Source organism: Nomascus leucogenys, chromosome 21, assembly GCF_006542625.1.
Source record: "Nomascus leucogenys isolate Asia chromosome 21, Asia_NLE_v1, whole genome shotgun sequence".
NCBI classification, from domain to species: Eukaryota; Metazoa; Chordata; class Mammalia; order Primates; family Hylobatidae; genus Nomascus; species Nomascus leucogenys.
The window spans coordinates 49,295,092-49,313,757 of NC_044401.1; the positions used below are offsets into that span (position 1 = coordinate 49,295,092).

Consider the following 18,666-nt stretch of genomic DNA (forward strand, 5'->3'; position numbering starts at 1 on the left):
GTCTGGCAGTTGCTGCTGGCTCTCCATGGGCCCCTTGGTTCCCCTCCATGGGTTCCCCCGCCCCTAGTGGTACACCAGCTTCCTTCTATGTGGTGCCTCATCTCCCCATAGCCTGGCCTGGCTTCCTCAGATGGCATTCTCGGAGCAGGGATCCCAGAGGGCAAAGAGGAAGCTGCAAAGCCTCTTGGGACCTAGGTGTGGAACCAGCACCATGTCATTCTGCTACATGCCATTAACCAAAGCAAGTCATGAGGCTGGCCCCACTTCAAGGGGATGAAGACATGGACTGTACCTCTGGTAAGCAGAGGGACAAGCATCCAGGGGTGGAAGGTGTTCAAAGTCACTGAAAAATCCATCCCTGCTTCCTTACTCTGCTGGGTGGGGAGTTCCCAAGCTCCCACAGGTTATGTAGAGGCCTTCCTGAAGCTATCCCAAGACTCTGGCAGCTGGAAGCATATTGGGAATCAGCTACATCCACCTTCTTCTTGCCCCTTCCGCATTTTTAACAGCTTTACTGAAGTATTTTTTATTTAATAAAATCCATCCATTTCAAGCATAGAATTCAGTGATTTTCAGTAACTTTACCGAGTGGTGCAATCATCATCATAAATTCATTTTAGAACATTTTCATCCCCCTAATAAGACTTCATGCACATTTATATTTAATCTCTGTTCCAACTCCCAGTCCTAGGCAACCATATCTACTTTCTGTTTCTAAAAATTTGCCTTTTCTAGACATTTCCTATAAATTGAGTCAGACACTATGTGTTCTGGCTTTGTGACTGTTTTCTTTCACCTACCCTTACGTTTCTGAGGTTTATTTATGTTGAGGCATGTGTCAGTATTTCATTCCTTTTCGTGACTGAATAATATTCTATTGTATAGACAGACCACAGTTTGCCTATCCATTCATCAGTTAATGGGCATTTGGCTTGGGCATTTAGACATTTATGAACAATGTTGCTATGAACATTCCCACACAAGTCTTTGTGTGGATGTGTTTTCATCTCTCTTGGGTCGATATCTAGGAGTGGAAGAGTTGGGTCATATGGTTGTTTTGTGATTAACTTCTTGAGAAACTGCCAAACTATCTTCCACAGGGGCTGCATCATTTTATGTTCCCATCAACAACATGAAGTTTCCTGTTTCTCCAAATTCTTGACAAGATTTATTGCCTGTTTTATTCACTACAGCTATTCTCGTGAGTATAATATAGTATTTCATCATAGTTTTCATGTGCATTTCCCTAACAATTAAGAATACTGAGATTGTTTTATGTACATGTTGGCCATTTATACAACTTCTTTGGTGAAATGTCTGTCTGTATCTTCACCCACTTTTTGATTGGATTGTTTGTCTTCTTGTTACTGAGTTGTAAGAGGTCACTGTAAATTCTGAATATAAGTCCTTTACTAGGCATATGTTTTACAAATATTTTCTCCTAGTCTCTTGCTCGTCTTATTTTCTTAATAGTATCTTTTGAAGTGCAAATGTTTTGAACTTTGATGAAGGTCCAATTCATCATTTTTTTGTTTTTTGGATCATGCATTTGGTGTTGTATCTAAGAAATCTTTGCCTAACAACAGGCCTATTTTTAATAGAAGTAAAGCTTGGTGTCTGAACACTAAGCAAATCCACTAACCAAGACCCCTAAAAACCCAAAACCTTTATGACACTGAAAATAATGGCCCAAGGACATTCCCAGACAGTTCTGGGCTCTGGATAGAATAACACAAAAAACAGTCTGACAATATCACAAGCTTATAAAATATGTATACTCCTTGGCCCAGTAATAAATCACTCAAGATACAGCGCAAACTGTTCACAGTAAGGTTTTTGCGGAGAAAAGCTGAAAACCATCTCAGTGGGCATCTGTAGGGGATGACAAAGCACCTTATAGTTCATCCCGAGAGAGCACAGAGCAGCCTCTGGAGCAGTGTCTGCAAAGAAACCACAGCCAAGCTGTTTACAAAGCTCAGTTCCTGTGCAAAGAAAGATCCCAATGGCGCCCTTTCCACTGTGCTTTTCATGTCAAGTTGAATGAGCTACAATTTGCACACTGTAAAATTCAGATGTACACAGTCATGCAACCACTACACCACGAAGACAGAGTATTTCGATCACTCCAAAAAGTTCTTTCATGCTCAAATATATAGAAAAGTCTGGAAATAAATACATCAGAAATACACAGTGGTCCTCTCTTGGTGGCAGAATGGTGGATGATTTTTGCTTTTTAGCATTTTCCCGGACCTTTAAAAGACATTTTAAACAATATACTATTTGAAATGGCTCAAACAATACTGAACTGACTTCAGAAAATCATTTCTTTGCCACAGTCCTGACTCTCTCCCACACAGACACATGCCCATCCCCCCAGCTCATACAAAAGAACGCAAGGAGACCTCTGAGTTTGCTCACTTTGAACCTTAAACAAAAACCTTGTGGATGCAACCAGAATTATTTCAGAGGTGCCTGGTAACACCGCGGGGCGGGCAGACAGGCCTGACAGCAAACCATTATCAACCCTTACTTCCCTGAGCTGTAGGGGAGCGGAGGCCGGCAACGGCTCCCAGCAAGACGTTTAAAAGCTTTCTTTTCAATATTGACTGGCCCAGGAAAGCTACTGTTCAAAGGATTCCTTCACCAGCTGCAGGGATGGGGGGGTGGGGAGGGTGTTGCACTCTTGCCTGGGCTGCCAGCTCTCAGCGCTGACATGAAATAAAATCAGGTTCTTTTTTTTTTTTTTTTTTTTTTTTTTTTGAGACAGAGTCTTGCTCTGTCGCCCAGGCTGGAGTACAATGGCAGGATCTCAGCTTACTGCAACCTCTGTCTCCCGGGTTCAAGCGATTCATCTGCCTCAGCCTCCCGAGTAAGTGGGATTACAGGCGCCTGCCATCACGCCCAGCTAACTTTTTGTATTTTTAGTAGAGACGGGGTTTCACTATGTTGTCCAGGCTGTTCTTGACCTCTTGACTTCAGGCAATCCACCCGCTTTGGCCTCCCAAAGTGCTGGGATTACAGGCCTGAGCCACCATGCCCGGCCAAGAAAAAGAAACACATGAGAACGTCTTATCAAAAGGGAAATATTGCAGTGTCTCCCATCTGCAGAAAGAACCACTGAATCCACTTATGAATCCCTCCATCTTCTGTGCGCTCACATACACATGTCCCAGTAGAAAATACTTACTATTGTTTTGGGTGTTTTTGTTCTTGTTACGTAAGCGTCAGTGTTGTGCATAATCAGCTTGTGCCTTGCTGTGTCCGCTCATCCTCGTTTGCTGAGTCCTAGCTGATTTGATGGACATCGGGTTGTCTCTAGTTTCTCACTGTAATAAACAATGATGCAGAGAACATCCTGGGCACAGTGGCTTTCTAAGGTAGAAGCCAAGAAGTGGACGTGATGTAAAAACTTTGTCAAATTGCCATTATTTTATAATTAAAAACAAACCTAAAAGAGTATGTCCAAAATGCTTGGGGAGAAGCCTCTAACTCCTTCCCAGCAGATATGTACTCTGGGCAAAGCCTTCAAGAACAAGTACGAATTTGCCAAATGGACAAAGTGCTGATTCTGGGATACTGTGGCAGAGGAGACAGAATGCTACCGCTTTTCAAACGGCAAGATTTTACATTTAAACCCACAGAGTTATCCACAAGGCAAGATTCTGTCTCTGTTATAGCTAGGAACAGCTGAAGAGTCTGCCTCTTGCCCCAACGTGGCTGGATACCGTGGCTGGATAACCGTTCCCGGTGCAGGTAACAGGTGGACAATATCACAGTATCACTGCACCCCTCTCGTGAAAAAGAAAGGGAACACAGTCTAGCACTCACCAGAAAAGCAGCTTTTTCTTCCTCTTCCAGAAATGTGTTCTAAAACACCAGAAAAAACATCAGCCAATCATGGACCTGTTAACCTAACCCCAGCTCAGAGATGGAACTCGGATCCCATTGCCAAGTCAGCACCCGCAAGCACAAAGGTGGCAGGGCCGGGAGACACCACTTTCCCGAGAGTCCTATCCCCACCCCCAACAGGGATCGGGAGAGAGCAGTTAGCACAGAGCTCGTCTCAGATAGGCTTCTCACCAGCGGGGTGCCCCTAACCTAGACCCCTTGCCTCTCCAAGCCTGTTTTCTTCTCTTTCCCAGTTACTACTTGGGGCTCTTTGCACGGTCTATGGTGGCACAAGAAGTGGGTTCGGAAACCCAGTAGCTGAATTTAAGCGGAGGGGAGGCTTTTCCGCACCTACGGCTACAGGGCGGCGAGAGCAGGCTTGCCAGGCAACCCTCGAAAGGCCTTCCGGGGAGAGGAGGAAGAGTGACGCTTGGGTGTGGGGGCACATCCCCAGCAACCGGACGAGGCCGCCACCCCCAAGGCCCTCCTGGGCTTCGGATCCCGCGCCAACCCCTCGCCCAGGTCTCGGGGCGAACTCTCCGCGCCAGGCGGGCGGGGCGGAGGGAGGAGGGAGTTGAGAGTGGACGGCCGGGAGTGGGAGGAAAAGCGCAGACTCCAGGAACGCCCCGGGAGTGAGAAGAGGAGAGCGCGGGTGCCACGCGGAGAAGCCAGACCCGGACGCCGACCGGGCACTGGTGGCGCTGCGGGGGTCCCGGGGGTTCCTGGACCCCCTACCCCAGACCCCTCCAAAGCAACTGGGGTAAACCAGACGCACTGTGAGGCCAGCGCAGCTGCTGGACACGGTCCCCGGCGCCGCTCCTACCAGACTGCGACCACTAAGCCCCTCCTTTCGAGAAACTCTGGGGCCGCCCCTGGAAGTGGCGGGGCGAAGGGACCGGAGGAGGGACCAGAGGAGCAAGGCGCGCGGCGCAGCGATGGAGCCGGGCAGCGCGGGCGCGGAGGCCGGCATGGAGGGCGCGGGAGGTGACCCGTACCGGCGACCTGCGCGGCGCACGCAGTGGCTGCTGAGCGCCCTGGCGCACCACTATGGGCTGGACCGCGGCGTGGAGAACGAGATCGTGGTGCTGGCCACCGGCCTGGACCAGTACCTGCAGGAGGTCTTCCACCACCTGGACTGCCGCGGCGCCGGCCGCCTGCCGCGCGCCGACTTCCGCGCGCTCTGCGCTGTGCTGGGGCTGCGCGCGGAGGGGGCCACCGCGGCCGGGGAGGCAGCAGGAGACGCGAACTCCAGAGATGTGACCGCCGGGGATGAGGCCGCTGAGTTGGCCACGGACGGGGATTCAGATACCGACGAAGAGGCGCGCCTGGCACTGCGCGCCGAGCCGCCGGAGCTCACCTTTCGCCAGTTCCACGCGCGCCTCTGCGGCTACTTCGGCACCCGTGCGGGGCCCCGGCTGCCCCGCGGCGCTCTCAGCGAGCACATCGAGACGCAGATCCGCCTGCGCCGTCCGCGCCGCCGCCGCCGCCCGCCCTGCGCGCCTGGCCCCGACAGCGCTCCCGACTGCGAGCGCGTTGCGCGTCTGGAGGAGGAGAACAGCAGCTTGCGCGAGTTGGTGGAGGACCTGCGCGCCGCGCTGCAGAGCAGTGATGCGCGCTGCCTAGCACTGCAGGTGCGCGCCGGCCACAGAGGGAGGGCGGTAACGCCCGGGAGAGGGCTCGAACTAAAAGCTGGCTGCGGAGCCCGACGGGACAGAGGCAGAGGAAGGGGAGACAGAGGGCAGCCTTCCACCATCCCACCCCGCCTCATACCACTTGCATCCTGTCCCTGTTCCTCCCCATTCCACTCCAGTCCCCAGCCCTATTCTTACCATTTATTCCACTCCTGAAAACCCCAGTCACACTCAGACAACCATACCCTACTTTTCTGCTCCACCCCCACATCATCCCGTCTTGCCCCTTCTAACCCAGGAATTGCACCTGTCTGGGTAGTCTCACATATTCCCTTTCAACAAGCATTTTTCTTTCTCCTTCCTGCCAGGCTTCTGGTAGGTTTAGGAGACAGAAGTGTGAAGAAGGCCTTGTCCTCACCTTTAGGGATCTCCCTGCCTCCTGGGGTAGACTGACAGCTCCTTCTGTCAATCAGCAAAGACTTATGGGGCTCCCTGTGGGAGAAACAGAGACGAGTGAGAAATAGACAGTGTGGCTCACACTGTGGATCAGGCACTCACGGGCCACCAAGTGCCTCTGGGAACCAGACCCGCTCTGGGCTATTGAGAAGAAATCATGGGGTGAGATAGGGACCCAGCCTTAGCATCTGGGAGCCGTCGACAAACACTTAAGCACTGTGCCAGCCGTGCACCAAGGGCAGTGCTGGGCCGCAGGGCTCAGAGGAGGAGAGGAACAGCCCCTACCCCAGGCGACAATAGGCCAGGAAGAAACAGACATTATATGACCCCGCCTTAGCTCAGAACACTGCAGAGTGCAGGGAAGTGGCAAGGTGTGTTTTTCAGTGTCGGTGTGCATGGAAGCCAGGGTGGAGGCGGGAAAGTACTCCCCTGATGTGGAATCCCAAGTAACGTACGGGGAGCCATGGGATGCGCCTGAAAGGTCTTCCGGCATCTCATGCTCGGGTATTTATTGAGCACCTACTATGTGCCAGATTTGTTTTAGGCTCTGGGAACACACCAGTAAAGACAGACAGAAACCGCCCTCAAAGGGCCTCTAGTGAGCAGGCACGGGGAGGGCTGGAAATGCCACTGGGGGGAGTCTAGGAGATGAGGAACCGCCACGCGGCAGGCTGAACGCCGCCAACACAGGAGTAGGCCGGGAAGAGTCGCGAGGTTGGTACCACAGAGGAAACAGAATACAGGCGTCGTGTCTCAGTTTCCTTCATCAGTGAAAAAACGTTGGAGGGTGGCGGGGGGGGGGGCGAGGAGGAATCATTAGAGCTCGGGCCTCCCTAGGAATGTGGCGAGGGTTAAAGGAGCTCGGACGCACCGGACCTAAGGGCCTGGCACTCGGAAGCAGACGGCGCAAGAATCGTGCTCACGCGCTTCTGGGTGCGGGGGAATGGGGACCGCCGTCGTGGCGGGCGTTCGTCTGGTGCATCTGGCTGGGGCACTTACCCCCTGCCCCTGCTGCCCTGTCCCCGCAGGTCGGGCTCTGGAAGAGCCAGGCGAGCACCCACGAGACGGGGCACGGCGGGCGGGAGGCTGCGGTGCGGGAGCTGCGGCAGGCGCAGGGTGCCCTGGCTGCGGCGGAGGCCCGCGCCGGGCGGCTGCGCCGTGGGCAGGCCGAGGTGCGGCGGCGCGCGGAGGAGGCCCGGCAGGTGGTGCTGCGCAGCCTGCACCGCGTGCGAGAGCTGGAGGCGCTGGCGCGACAGGTGCCCGGCTTGCAGCGCTGGGTGCAGCGGCTGGAGGCGGAGCTGCAACGCTACAGGTGAGCTGGGGCGCGTGCCCTGGGCCCAAGTGCCCCAATTCGGCTCCCATTTTCCCAGACTTCGAGTGTGCAATCCCCCTTCCACGCGCTCTCGTGTTCTGCAGTTTCTCCATGCGTTTATTCGTGTATTCTTTCATTCCTTTGTCAGTTCTCCATTTCTTAAGTTACAAGTCTACTCCATTGTTTGCCCTGCAACCATCTGCCCACCCATCCATTTATCCATCCATCCATCCATCCACTCACCCACCCCACCCACCCATCCATCCATCCATCCATTTGTTCATCCACTCACCTGCCCCACCCACCCATCCATCCACTCACCCATCCATCCACTCACCCATTCATCCATCCACCTATGCACTCACCTACCCACCCATCCATCCATCCATTCATCCATCCATCCACTCACCCACCCACCCATCCACTCACCCACCTACCCACCCGCCCACCCATCCATCATCCATCCATCCCCCCACCCACCCAGCCAGCCAGCCGTCTATCCATCTTCCTGTTCACCCACAAACACCCTCTATTTGTTTATCATAAATTGCGGTTGAATGTGTTCATTCTTATTTGTTCCTGGATTCGATCATAATGATAATAGCTTACAGTTACTAAGCACTTGCTGTTTGCCAGGCCTTGAGCTAAGTACTTGATGTGGCTTAACTCATTTAAGCTTCACAGCTGCCCTGTGAGGTGGGTACTGCTATGTTTCCACTCTGTAGATGAGGAAACAGGTGTGTAATGACTGCCTGTGCTAGCTCCACCAGGGCAGGAAGCTGGACTTGGGACCCAGGTTCAAATCTTGGCAGGGCTTCTGGCAGATGTATGAGTGTGGGCAAGTCACCACCCCTCACAGACCCTGCTTCATCTTGGGTAGAATACAGATTGGGGTCCCTGCCTGCGGGAGTGGCTGTGAAGAGGCCATGAGGTCCTGCCTGGCACATGGTAGATGCTTGGTAGACAGAGCCTCTCTCTCTTTCAAATCACAAGGCACCCCTGCTTGCTGGCCGGCCTGACTACACATTTGCTGAGCACTTTCTGTGTGCCAGGGGCCATCCCAGCCACCAGGGATTCGACCATGTGACTAGGACAGACTGAATTCCCTGCCCTGAGCAGCCACCTGTGAGCAGGTGAGACCTTCACAGGAACAGATGCGTGGCAGCAACAGGATGTGGGGGACACTCATCAGCCTGCCCCCAAAGAAGTGACACTTGAGGATAGGATGTTACCGGGCCAGATGGAGAGAGGAGAAGAGAGAACATTCTAGAAAATTGGAATAGTACAGGCAAAGCCCTAGGGCAGAAGGGACCATTCTAAAACTAAAAGGAGGCCAGAGTGGCTGGAGGGGTAGAGCTGAAGGGAGGCCCATTTAGGGCCTAGAAGGTGGCAGCAAGGATTTCAGTTTTTCTCTTAAGAGAAAGAACATGAAACTATGGAAAAGTTTTAAGTAAGGAAGTGACAGAAGCAGATTTCAATAAAAAGTTACCCTGGCTACAGTGTGACAAAGAGATGGGCAGAAGGGGAGAGCAGGAGACAGTGCAGAGCCCAGTGAGGGGCTCCTGCCATCCCTGATCCTGAGAGGAAGGTGGTCTGACCCAGGCTGGGGGTGGAGCAGCCAGAAGGGGTGGCCTTGAACCTACTGGACGTCTGAGGAGCTCACAGCTGGAAGATGGTAAGGCATGGGGCTAGAGGGAGGCCTCCAAAGAGGCAGACTCTGGGCCAGCCTCCTGCAGCACACAGTGTTTGGAGATCCACTTCCTGTTTGCATAGCTGATGGCTAAAGAGCAGGGCTGGTTGGCTTGAGGCCCACATCCAGTCTTGGAACTTTATCCAAGAGGAGAAATAAAGGGGCTCTTCTTTGTTTATTTCTAAAATCACAACTAGTCCTCTATAGCAGAATGCTACAAGTGACTACAAACATTGGCATAGCCCTTTACAATAGAAAAAGTGGATTCATAGCCAATGCACCATTTAGTCCCCATAAGATTGTACAAGGTAGACGTTTTATCCCCAGTTTACAGATTGTGAGAAATGAGGCACTGAGAAGTTAAATAACATACCCAAGGCCACACAGCCAGAAAGTAGGAAAGTCAAATCGGCCTGGCCCCACTGCCTGTGTGCTTTAATTCACGGTTACATGATGGCTGCTGTGCCTCCAGACCTTGCATATGCTGATCGGGCATAAGAAGAAACCTGCAAGGCTAGTCCTCTTAGTCAGTCCCAAACAAAACTGGGATTCTGTTTTTTGTTCGTTTGTTTGTTTTTTTGAGACAGTCTTGCTCTGTCACCCAGGCTGGAGTGCAATGGTGCGATCTTGGCTCACTGCAATCTCTGCCCCCCAGGGTCAAAAGATTCTCTTGCCTCAGCCTCCCCATAGCTGGGATTAAAGACGCATGCCACCATGCCTGGGTAATTTTTGTATTTTTAGTAGAGACAGGGTTTCACCATGTTGGCCAGTCTGGTCTCAAACTCCTGACCTCAGTTGATCTGCCTGCCTCGGCCTCCCAAAGTGCTGGGATTACAGGTGTGAGCCACTGTGCCCGGCCAAAAGTGGGGTTCTGTTAGTAAGAAAGAAGGAGGAGCAGCTATTGCAGAGGCTTTGAAGGAAGCACCTAGTGATGAGGAAACTGAGGACCAGAGAACGAGTGACACTATGTGAAGGTCACACGGTGATTAGGCAGATGGCTGTGTCACTAATTTCTCTGCCCCTCTAGAAACATGCCTTCAACCCTACCTTGCCCGGGAGGCTGACCTCCTCTGCCCATTTTCTGTCATCAGAATTTGCTGGTTTGTGGACTGACCTGCCCCAAAGCTCTCTGAGAAGAAGGGAAAGGAGAGGAGGCAGAATAGCCATGGGCATTTACTGAGCATCAACTGCATACCAGGCACTTTTTTATGTGAGCTCATGGGGCCTAAACTAGTCTAAAAGAAAAGTGTTATTGTCAGCATTTCACAGATGAGAAAACCAAGACCAGAGAGGAAGCAGCTGTCCAGTGTGGTACAGCGACTTAGTGGCAAGGGCAGGACTCACAGCCCAGCCTGATGGCCCCAAGCCACAAGCTCGGGTTGGGTTTGGTAGTATGCACAAGTCCTCCTGGATTCTCCTACCCCAGAAACATCGGCCGGACATTTTACTGGCTGGGGAGGGACTGTAGGCTACAACTTGCCTCTGCTTTTGCTTTTCAAATGCCAGAAGCTCAGCTGTCCCTGACTATTGAGCTGAATCAGCCCCCTCCTCTGCAGTTGGCCTAGGGGGCTGCAGTCTAGAGGAATTATGGGAGGAAAGGGCCCCGTGCCCCAAACAGTAGAGCCCCATCACACCCTCTTAAGTGACATCACTCTGGAATGTCTCCAGGTGCTCTGCAGATGTGTCTTTGGGGGGAAAACAGAGCAATGACTGAACTCCCCCTGAGAATGACAGCTTGAAGCCATTTGGTTAGAATAAATGACCCGACTCACACTTTTCCAGCATCTCCCAGTGTTCAAAGCACTCTCACAGATACCGACTCACTCTGATCTTCTCATCTTCCCTCTAAGGTTGGTATTATGTCTGATGTTTCAAATGAGGAAATAGACCCTTGGGGTTGGGAGTGGTTTTACTAAAGTCACATACCCAAACTCAGCTGAATTCAGAGTGCGTTGAGTTTCCTAACTTTGAGTCAAACTCTGCCACTTTCCTAAAATGGGATCTTGATGACTCTATTGTTCATGTTAGGGCTTCTATTGAGTTCTTTTTCAGACCTGTACTTTCTTTTTCATCCTTATCAGTCCTTGTGTTGTGGGTTCTGTCTAATCCTTTATCTCTGTAGCATTCAACCATACTAATTTTAAAGTCTCTTGTGGATTGCTGTAATATCTGAGCTTCCTGAGATGTTTTACACCTGCTGTCTTTGTCATGATAAGGCATTCTTGGCAGGCACTGTCATTTTGGGCTGTGAGCCCATCTTTGGCAGGGCCATGATCCTTGAGAGTCACACATAGAACCGGTTGTAGAGTTCCCTTCAGAACAGTTTTCCGTCTGCCTCCACCAGGCCCTGATTCTAGACCAGTTTTTAATTTTGATTCTTAGCTTGGAGTTTCCTAGCTGCACAGGTAGTGAGAGATTGAGTCCTATACCTGGGAACAAAACTCCAAGGCCAATAGGTGGAATATTTTTCATCTTTGTTCGTGGATAAGACAGCCCTTGCTGGCCCCTGGCATCATGCAGGGAGTCTCCTTCTGTAACTCACTATTCAAGGTCTCCTGTCCCTAATCCCTCCGTGGGCGTTTTAGCTCCATCTCCTGCTTTCCACACAAGTTGGAGGTCTCCTCTTCTTGGTTTTGACTTTGGCTCTATATTCTTTTAAATAGTTCTATTTTATCCAGCATTTCAACATATTTGTAGATGGAAGAGGGGCTTCCCATAGCACCCCAATCCACCGTCTTGACCAGCAGCCTAACAGGATGGACAATAAATATGTAAGCAATGAGAGACATTTATTTAATTCATTCAACAGTATTTTCTAAGCACCTTCTGTGGACCAATCCCCATGCCAGAATCCTTGGGACACAGAAATGGCAGTAGACATGTTACGGCACAGGTGTGCCATGTGCTGAGGGGCCACAAAGAAGCTCCTGCTGCTTTCAGAGTTGTAGGAGTTGCAGGTGAAATAGAAGCCTCCCAGGTGTCAAAAGGCATCTTCAGGCCTCCTAGAGCTGGGGAAGACTCAGGTACTCCCTGGCCCAGCCCCTGCCTGCTGAGGCACACAGCCCTCCTAAGAGGCTCCTGGTCCCCTCGCAGCCACATCAGCCTCTGATCCTGCTTCCCCACAGCTGGTCTCTACTCACACGACCTTGTCTGAGATGAGAAACTCAGCTCCTTATTCTTCAAATCCCACAAAATAGTCCATCCCCACACACATTTTTATGCATAGCAGGCATTACTGATTATTGGTGGGGTGGGAGGCGGGGCGGGAATCTGTTGCAGTAATGCAAACAGCTTCATATGGAAAATTTGACATCACCATTCATGAAATGTCATTCAATCCCTGCCCAACCAAAGTGTTTCAGTGGCACTTCTCCCAGCTTAGTTCCAACCACTCTCCACCTTTCTTCTCTCCTCTGTTTTCTCTTTCTTTTCTTCCTTTCTATCATCCAGGTCTCCTGGGTGAGTGCCAGAAAGCCTAATGAAACTGACCTAGGTGAAAAGGAAGTTAGTTCTTAGAACTGAAAAGTGTAGGCATGTCCAGCTTCAGACATGGCTGGATTCAGGTACTCATGTAGTGTTACCACGATATACTGAAGTTCTGTTTTACTCTCCGGCAAATTCTCTCCCCCAGTAGCCCTTGGGGTGCCAGGCTAACATCCCCAAAGCTCAGTCCAGTAGAAAGATCATCTGTCATCTGAACCATCCCACTGAAGTCCTGGAACTGGGCCTCATTCAGCCAACTTGGAAACATGTTCATCCCTGAATTCATCACAGGGGCCAGGACAATCTGATGCTCTGACTGGCCAAACCATAGTCACATGCCCACCACTGGAGTGACAGCAAGGCCCATTGAACTCTGGAATGAGATCCTCCCAAGAGAATCAAGGGGCACTGTACCCCAGACACATTCAAGGAACATACCCCTTTGCCCCTCTCTGGAGCTTGCAGCCCAATCCTTTTCTTGTCTGGGTAGAATAGCCCACCTGTGGCAGCTCAAGACTCTGAACTCTGAAGCCCTGGGAGGAAACCTGGTTAGACACAGAGCAGGCTTGTCTGGAGGTCAGCTTTTCCTGGATGCTGGGTGCTTTGGGGGTGGTTTCGGGGGGACTCTGTGCCCATCCAGGTGATTCAGGGCTCACTGGGGAGGGTGGACAGAAAAAGATTGTTATCCCCAGGTTCTGTCCATAGCTGGGAGCCCTCCTGAGGGAGCACAAGGGCTTGGCACTTCTGTGTCCTAGCACCCAGCCCAGCCTTGGCACACAGTAAGATGTGTCTGGACACACGAATGGACCAGCAGGCATGGGAGTGGATGCTGTCCTCAAAAGTGGAAGAAAGGGCGTAACGCCTGGGACTTCAGCACAAGGAGACCCCTAAGTGGTCCAGTGGCCTTGTCCTGCCTTGAGGGGTCCCCCTTCAGTCCTCAGTAGAAGGTCTCTGGTGGGTTTGTGACATCTCGTCCTTTTGAAACCGCCCATGTCTCAGCCAGTTGCCTGGCCTGGCCCCCTACCATGCTCTGAAGCCAAGGAGCAGCTGAGCCCCCTTGATGGGGCCCTCAGGACACCTGGGCAGGGCAGGCAGCCTAGGGCCAGCACCACCGGGCAGGTGGACTGAGCTGAGCTTTGGGGATGTTAGCCTGGCACCCCAAGGGCTACTGGGGGAGAGAATTTGCCGGAGAGTAAAACAGAACTTCAGTATATCGTGGTAACACTACATGAGTACCTGAATCCAGCCATGTCTGAAGCTGGACATGCCTTTTCTGTGCTCAAAAAGACAGAAAAGACAGAGAGCCAGCTCAGCTCAGCTGGAACAGGGAGGAGAGGCCTGGCGGCCTGGCCTCTGGCGTTGTTGTTGGGGGAGGGTGAAAAGGCTGGGATGGAGGAAAGGGGGTGGGAGAGGGAGGGAGGAGGGACGGCAATTGGCTGGCCACCGTGGAGAGGACACAAAGATGAGGCCATCTGAGGGCTACCTCCTTTCTTCTGCCCCATTGCTGCTGCCTGGCCTGACCTGGCAGCCTTTGGGTGGGCCAAAGTCAGCGGGTCTGGGGCGGGAGGGAGGCGGATGGGTGGGGGCGAGCAGAGGGGGCATGGAGCACCATCTGGAGCTGGGAGGCCTCGGATTCCATCGTCCTTGGAGGTGGGTGTGTGGGTGGCCTTGGTGAGAAAAGAGGCCTTTCCTCCTCCAGGAACAATACTCAGGCTCACAAAGAGGCAGACCCACTCAGGCACCCACTGCATGCCCCAGGCCCTCAGGATGCACAGGGGGCTCGGTGGGTGGGGGCCCAGGCTCAGAAGGCCCAGCCCAACCTGGCTTTGATTCCTGGCTCTTCAACAAGTGTGGTAGGAGCTACAGCTGTTCCCTTCACTTCTGTGAGTCTCAGTTTCCTCAGCTGTAAAGTGGGTATGGGATTCTGTCTTGGCATAAACATCGAGTGTGACGGGGGAGGCAGCGTGGTGGTGGAGCTCTGGGAGTGTGACCTGCGGCAAGCAATTCTCACCTCTGTGAGCCTCAGCTCATTGTAAAATGAGATGAGAATAATAATGATAATAATACCCACTTCATGGAGTATTTGAAGATTCAACGTGCTAATGTGTTGAAAGTACCTATAATAATGAAAGGCTAAATAAATATTGGAACTTATTGGGCCGGGTGTGGTGGCTCATGCCTGTAATCCCAACACTTTGGGAGGCCGAAGTGGGTGGATCACCTGAGGTCAGGAGTTCAAGACCAGCCAGGCCAACATGGTGAAACCCCGTCTCTACTAAAAATACAAAAATTAGCCAGGCGTCCTGGCACGTGCCTATAATCTCAGCTACTTGGGAAGCTGAGGCAGGAGAATTGCTTGAACCCAGAAGGTGGAGGTTGTAGTGAGCCAAGATTGTGCCACTGTATTCCAGCCTGGGTGACAGAGCAAGACTCCGTCTCAAAAAAAAAAAAAAAAGAATGAAGCAGGGACACTCATTCTTGTCTATCCAGAAAAGCAGGGCCTGTCCAGAGCAGGATCACAAAGGGGCAGGCCTTGGAGAGCAAGAAGGCAGAGGAGGGGGAGCTGTGGGCTCTCTGTCGAGGTGGCTGATCAGTGGTGTCCCCAGAGAAACCTGCCCTCATTCAAATGCATGCCCCCAGCTGCACTTCTTGGAGGACAGAGCCTGGGCCCACACTTTGGCCTGACAGCTCAGAGATACACCCTCTCTCGAGCCTGAGGCTTTGCACCCCTGCCAGAGAGAGGGGCCTTGATTGCACAAGCTAATATGTGCAATAAATGCATCCGTCAGAGAAGGAAGGAGCCTAGAGGGGGATGGTAATCTGCCCAGGCTCACCCAGTAAATCAGGGGCACAGCCAGGCTGGATTCAGTCCACGAGTCTGTGGCTCTTTCTGCTACTTCCCACAGGTGGGTTGGAAATAAGCTTCAGCCTTTTCAGGCCTGAGGCAGCCACAAAGGACATGGGGTGGCCTGAAGTGCCAGACCAGTCACCCTTGGCCGTGACCTGCCTCACCTGCTAACCTATATATGTTGCACATTTTCTTTGGTGTCTTGATGCTTCTCAGGAAGCTTCAACTCAACTTGCTTGTGCCTCAGTTTTCTCATCTGGAGAATAGGTTAATTTTAGTACCTACTGCACAGGGTAAGAATCTAATGAGATAATAGAAAACATTTAGAATGATGCCTGGCACATAATAAACCCTCCTTAAATGTCATTGTCAGCTGGCCCTGGGGTGTGCCTGCGTTTACCACACACTCCTCGGATGGGCTTTCGACCCCTGTGCCTCCAGCACTCTCCATCCACCTGTATCTCTGCTTGTCCCTGCCTGGTTCTACTCACTCCTGCTCCACATAGCTGGGAACGTGGCTGCAGGGACCCTAGATTCATGACTTTTCAAATTCTGTGACCGAACATTCTGCTTCCCAGCACCTGTAGATAAAGTCCTAGGAAAGAACGTGGATTGGCTCAGCCTGGGTCACAGCCCCACCTCTAGGCCGAGACCAGGACCAGGCTACTAGGATAGTCCTGTTGGCCCGGACCAAGGCACACACTCAACCCTGAAGTGGGCCAAGAGTTGGGTGGCCATACAGGTGGGACAGCTCCCAAAACGAAGGTTGGTGCTGTTACCAGGAGACAGAAAAGGATGCAGGTTAGACAGAAAACAATCAATGTCCGCCTCATGAACTTCCCCTTAGAAGTGAAAATTCAAGAAACATAAAGGCTACAGCTCAGCACCAGGCAAAAAGAAGGTGGAAGAGCGGGCATTGGGCCTCCAAGCCAGGCATTGGGCATTTTTTATGTAGTGTAGAGGTTTTCCAGAAAGTCAATGGTTTTCCTCATTTAAGGTGGTCTCATCCAAAGAGAGAATCTCTTCTCACGTAAGGATATGCTATTTACCCACAAGGAGACATTGGAAGAAGAGGCCAGTTCCTGGGTGGAGGCCTGGCATGTCCTGTAGCTCCAGAGGTGCCAGTGTCAGGACTTTCACATGACCTGGCCTAAGTCAGGGGTAGTATACATGGTTCTGCAGACCCAAGCCGGGTGAGCTCTGGAGGACACAAGGGGGTGGGCATCATGATCACCAGATTGTTTTGACGGTACAGCCTGGGATATAGATAGTCAAAGTGGTCTTGTGTAGAAAAAAATGACAAAAAATAAAAGTATGCTTCCTTTGGATGGAGAGGGTTCTATATTATATTGGATTTTTTAGTTGCTAATGACTAGAACCATTCTCACTGCCTTAGGCCAAAAGAAAAGTAGGAACGGCACTTATTTATCAACTAAAAATCTCAAGCATATATAGTTTCAGGCATGGCTAGATCCAGGAGCTCAAGTCATGATACCTGGAATCTTTTTCTATCCTTTATCTTGTCTTTCTCCTAGTTGGCTCTCATTTCAGACATTCTTCCCATAAGGTAGCAAGACAGCTACCATCATCATCAAGATTAGCTCCTATCCTCCCAATTACCAGCAACGGGAACACTTTCTCTTTCCCAGTAGCTCCAACATAGGCCACACCCATCCTGGAACCAGTCACTGGTACCAGGGAAATGGAACATGCTGATTGGCCAGTCTAGGGTCATGTGAGTACTCTGGACCAATCACTGCCACTCTGATTTGCTAGATCTGGCTAAAACATTCCCACCCTTGGCCCTGCCCGACACATGGGCCAGGAGAAATGGAGGAGTCGGTTCTCTAAAGAACAGTAGTCAGGGGGCTGGATGGGGCGGCTACTTGTAGGCAATGACGGCACCCAGTGCCCCTGAGCTGGGCAGAGGACCTGGCCAAGGAAGGGCAGTGGCTTCTTTGTGACTAGGCAGGGGCAGGAGCGACTGTCAGAATGTGCCCTGAGTTGGGGGTGGGGGCTTTTCCGGAGAGGACCTAGGAGACTGGAGAAGCCTGGAGCCACCCAAAGTCAGAGACCCAGGAAGGGGCGGACAGAGTCTTCAGACTCTTCATTTTGCCTCTTCATGATTTTCTGTCAGAAATAACCATTGGCTTTTCTTCATTCAACCAAATTCTGTCAAGTGCCTAGAGAGGGCCCATGCTGTCCTGGGAATGAGGGAGGCAGCTGGGAAGAGGCAGAGACCCTGCCCTCGTGGGCCGACTCTCAGTGCATTATGCTGTTGACCACCAGTAACTAAGCGGGTGGACGAGGGGAGGGTCAGGGAGTGTGTGAGTCAGCTCGGGCTGCTGTGACAACCCCATGGACCAGGGGCTTCAACAATAGGCATTTGTCTCCCACAGCTCTGGAGGCTGACCAGAGTGCAGCGTCGGCAGCTTTGGCTTCTCCTGCGGCCTCTCTCCTGCGCTGGCAAACAGGGCCACCTTCTCCCTTTATTCTCGCGTGGTCTTCCCTCTGTGTGTATTTCTGTCCTAATCCCCTCTTCTTAGAAGGACACCAGTCAGACTGGATTAGGGCCCACCCTAAAGACCTCATTTTAACTTGATTACCTCATTAAAGGTCCCATCGCCAAATAAGATCACATTGTGAGGAACTCTGGGGGTCTGGACGTCAACATATGAATTGGGGGGACACAACCAGCCCATCACAGGAGACTTCTCTGAGATGTGACCCTGGAATTGAGGCCTGAGTGGCAAGGTGGGGCCATGACTTGTGCGATCCAGGGCAGAGGCAGCCCCCATAGCAAAACCGCAGGGCTGGGCACAAGCTTGGCTTGTCTGCACTGCCTGCACGGGGACGAGCAGGTTGGTACCAGACTGGATGCGGAGGGGCCCGTGAGGAGGAGCAGGTGAAGAGCCCTCCTCACCTGTACACACTGAGTCCTGCTAAGTCTCAGCTCCAAGTGGCTCAGACCCGCCCGCTACTCTCCAGCTGCACCCACCACCCAGCCCAGCCCCAGCACCACTCCTGGACAGCTGTCCTAGCCTCCTGACTGGTATCCCAGCTCCCTCAGAACCACTGACCGCACAGCGCCAGGTTTATCTTTTCAACACCCAGATCCCACCTTGGGCTTCCCCACTCACAACTCTCCCATGACCTCCTCTGGTGACCGTCATGACCGTGAGCGACCAGGTCCTTTCCCATCCTCTGCTGCAGCCACACTGACCCTCCAGGTCTCCCCTTCTCAGGCCCTTTGGGCATACAGCTCCCTCCACCATCCCCAAGCCTACTCCTAACCAATCCACATTCACCCTTCAGGTCTTGCCAGACTCCAACTCTTTAGGGAGGCCCCACCTCCATC

General features: G+C 52.1%; 1 protein-coding gene across 2 annotated transcripts in view; it reads left to right on the top strand.

The window, feature by feature from the left end:
- Window positions 1-4,509: 4,509 nt before the first annotated feature.
- Window positions 4,510-18,666, top strand: part of EFCC1 (EF-hand and coiled-coil domain containing 1) — a 44,102-nt gene continuing 29,945 nt past the window's right edge. For both annotated transcript variants that reach the window (XM_030801520.1, XM_030801521.1), the window contains exons 1-2: window positions 4,510-5,519; window positions 7,004-7,287. In XM_030801520.1, the coding sequence (XP_030657380.1) occupies window positions 4,824-5,519; window positions 7,004-7,287 (980 nt within the window). In that variant the 5' untranslated portion in view covers window positions 4,510-4,823. The remainder of the gene's footprint in view (window positions 5,520-7,003; window positions 7,288-18,666) is intronic.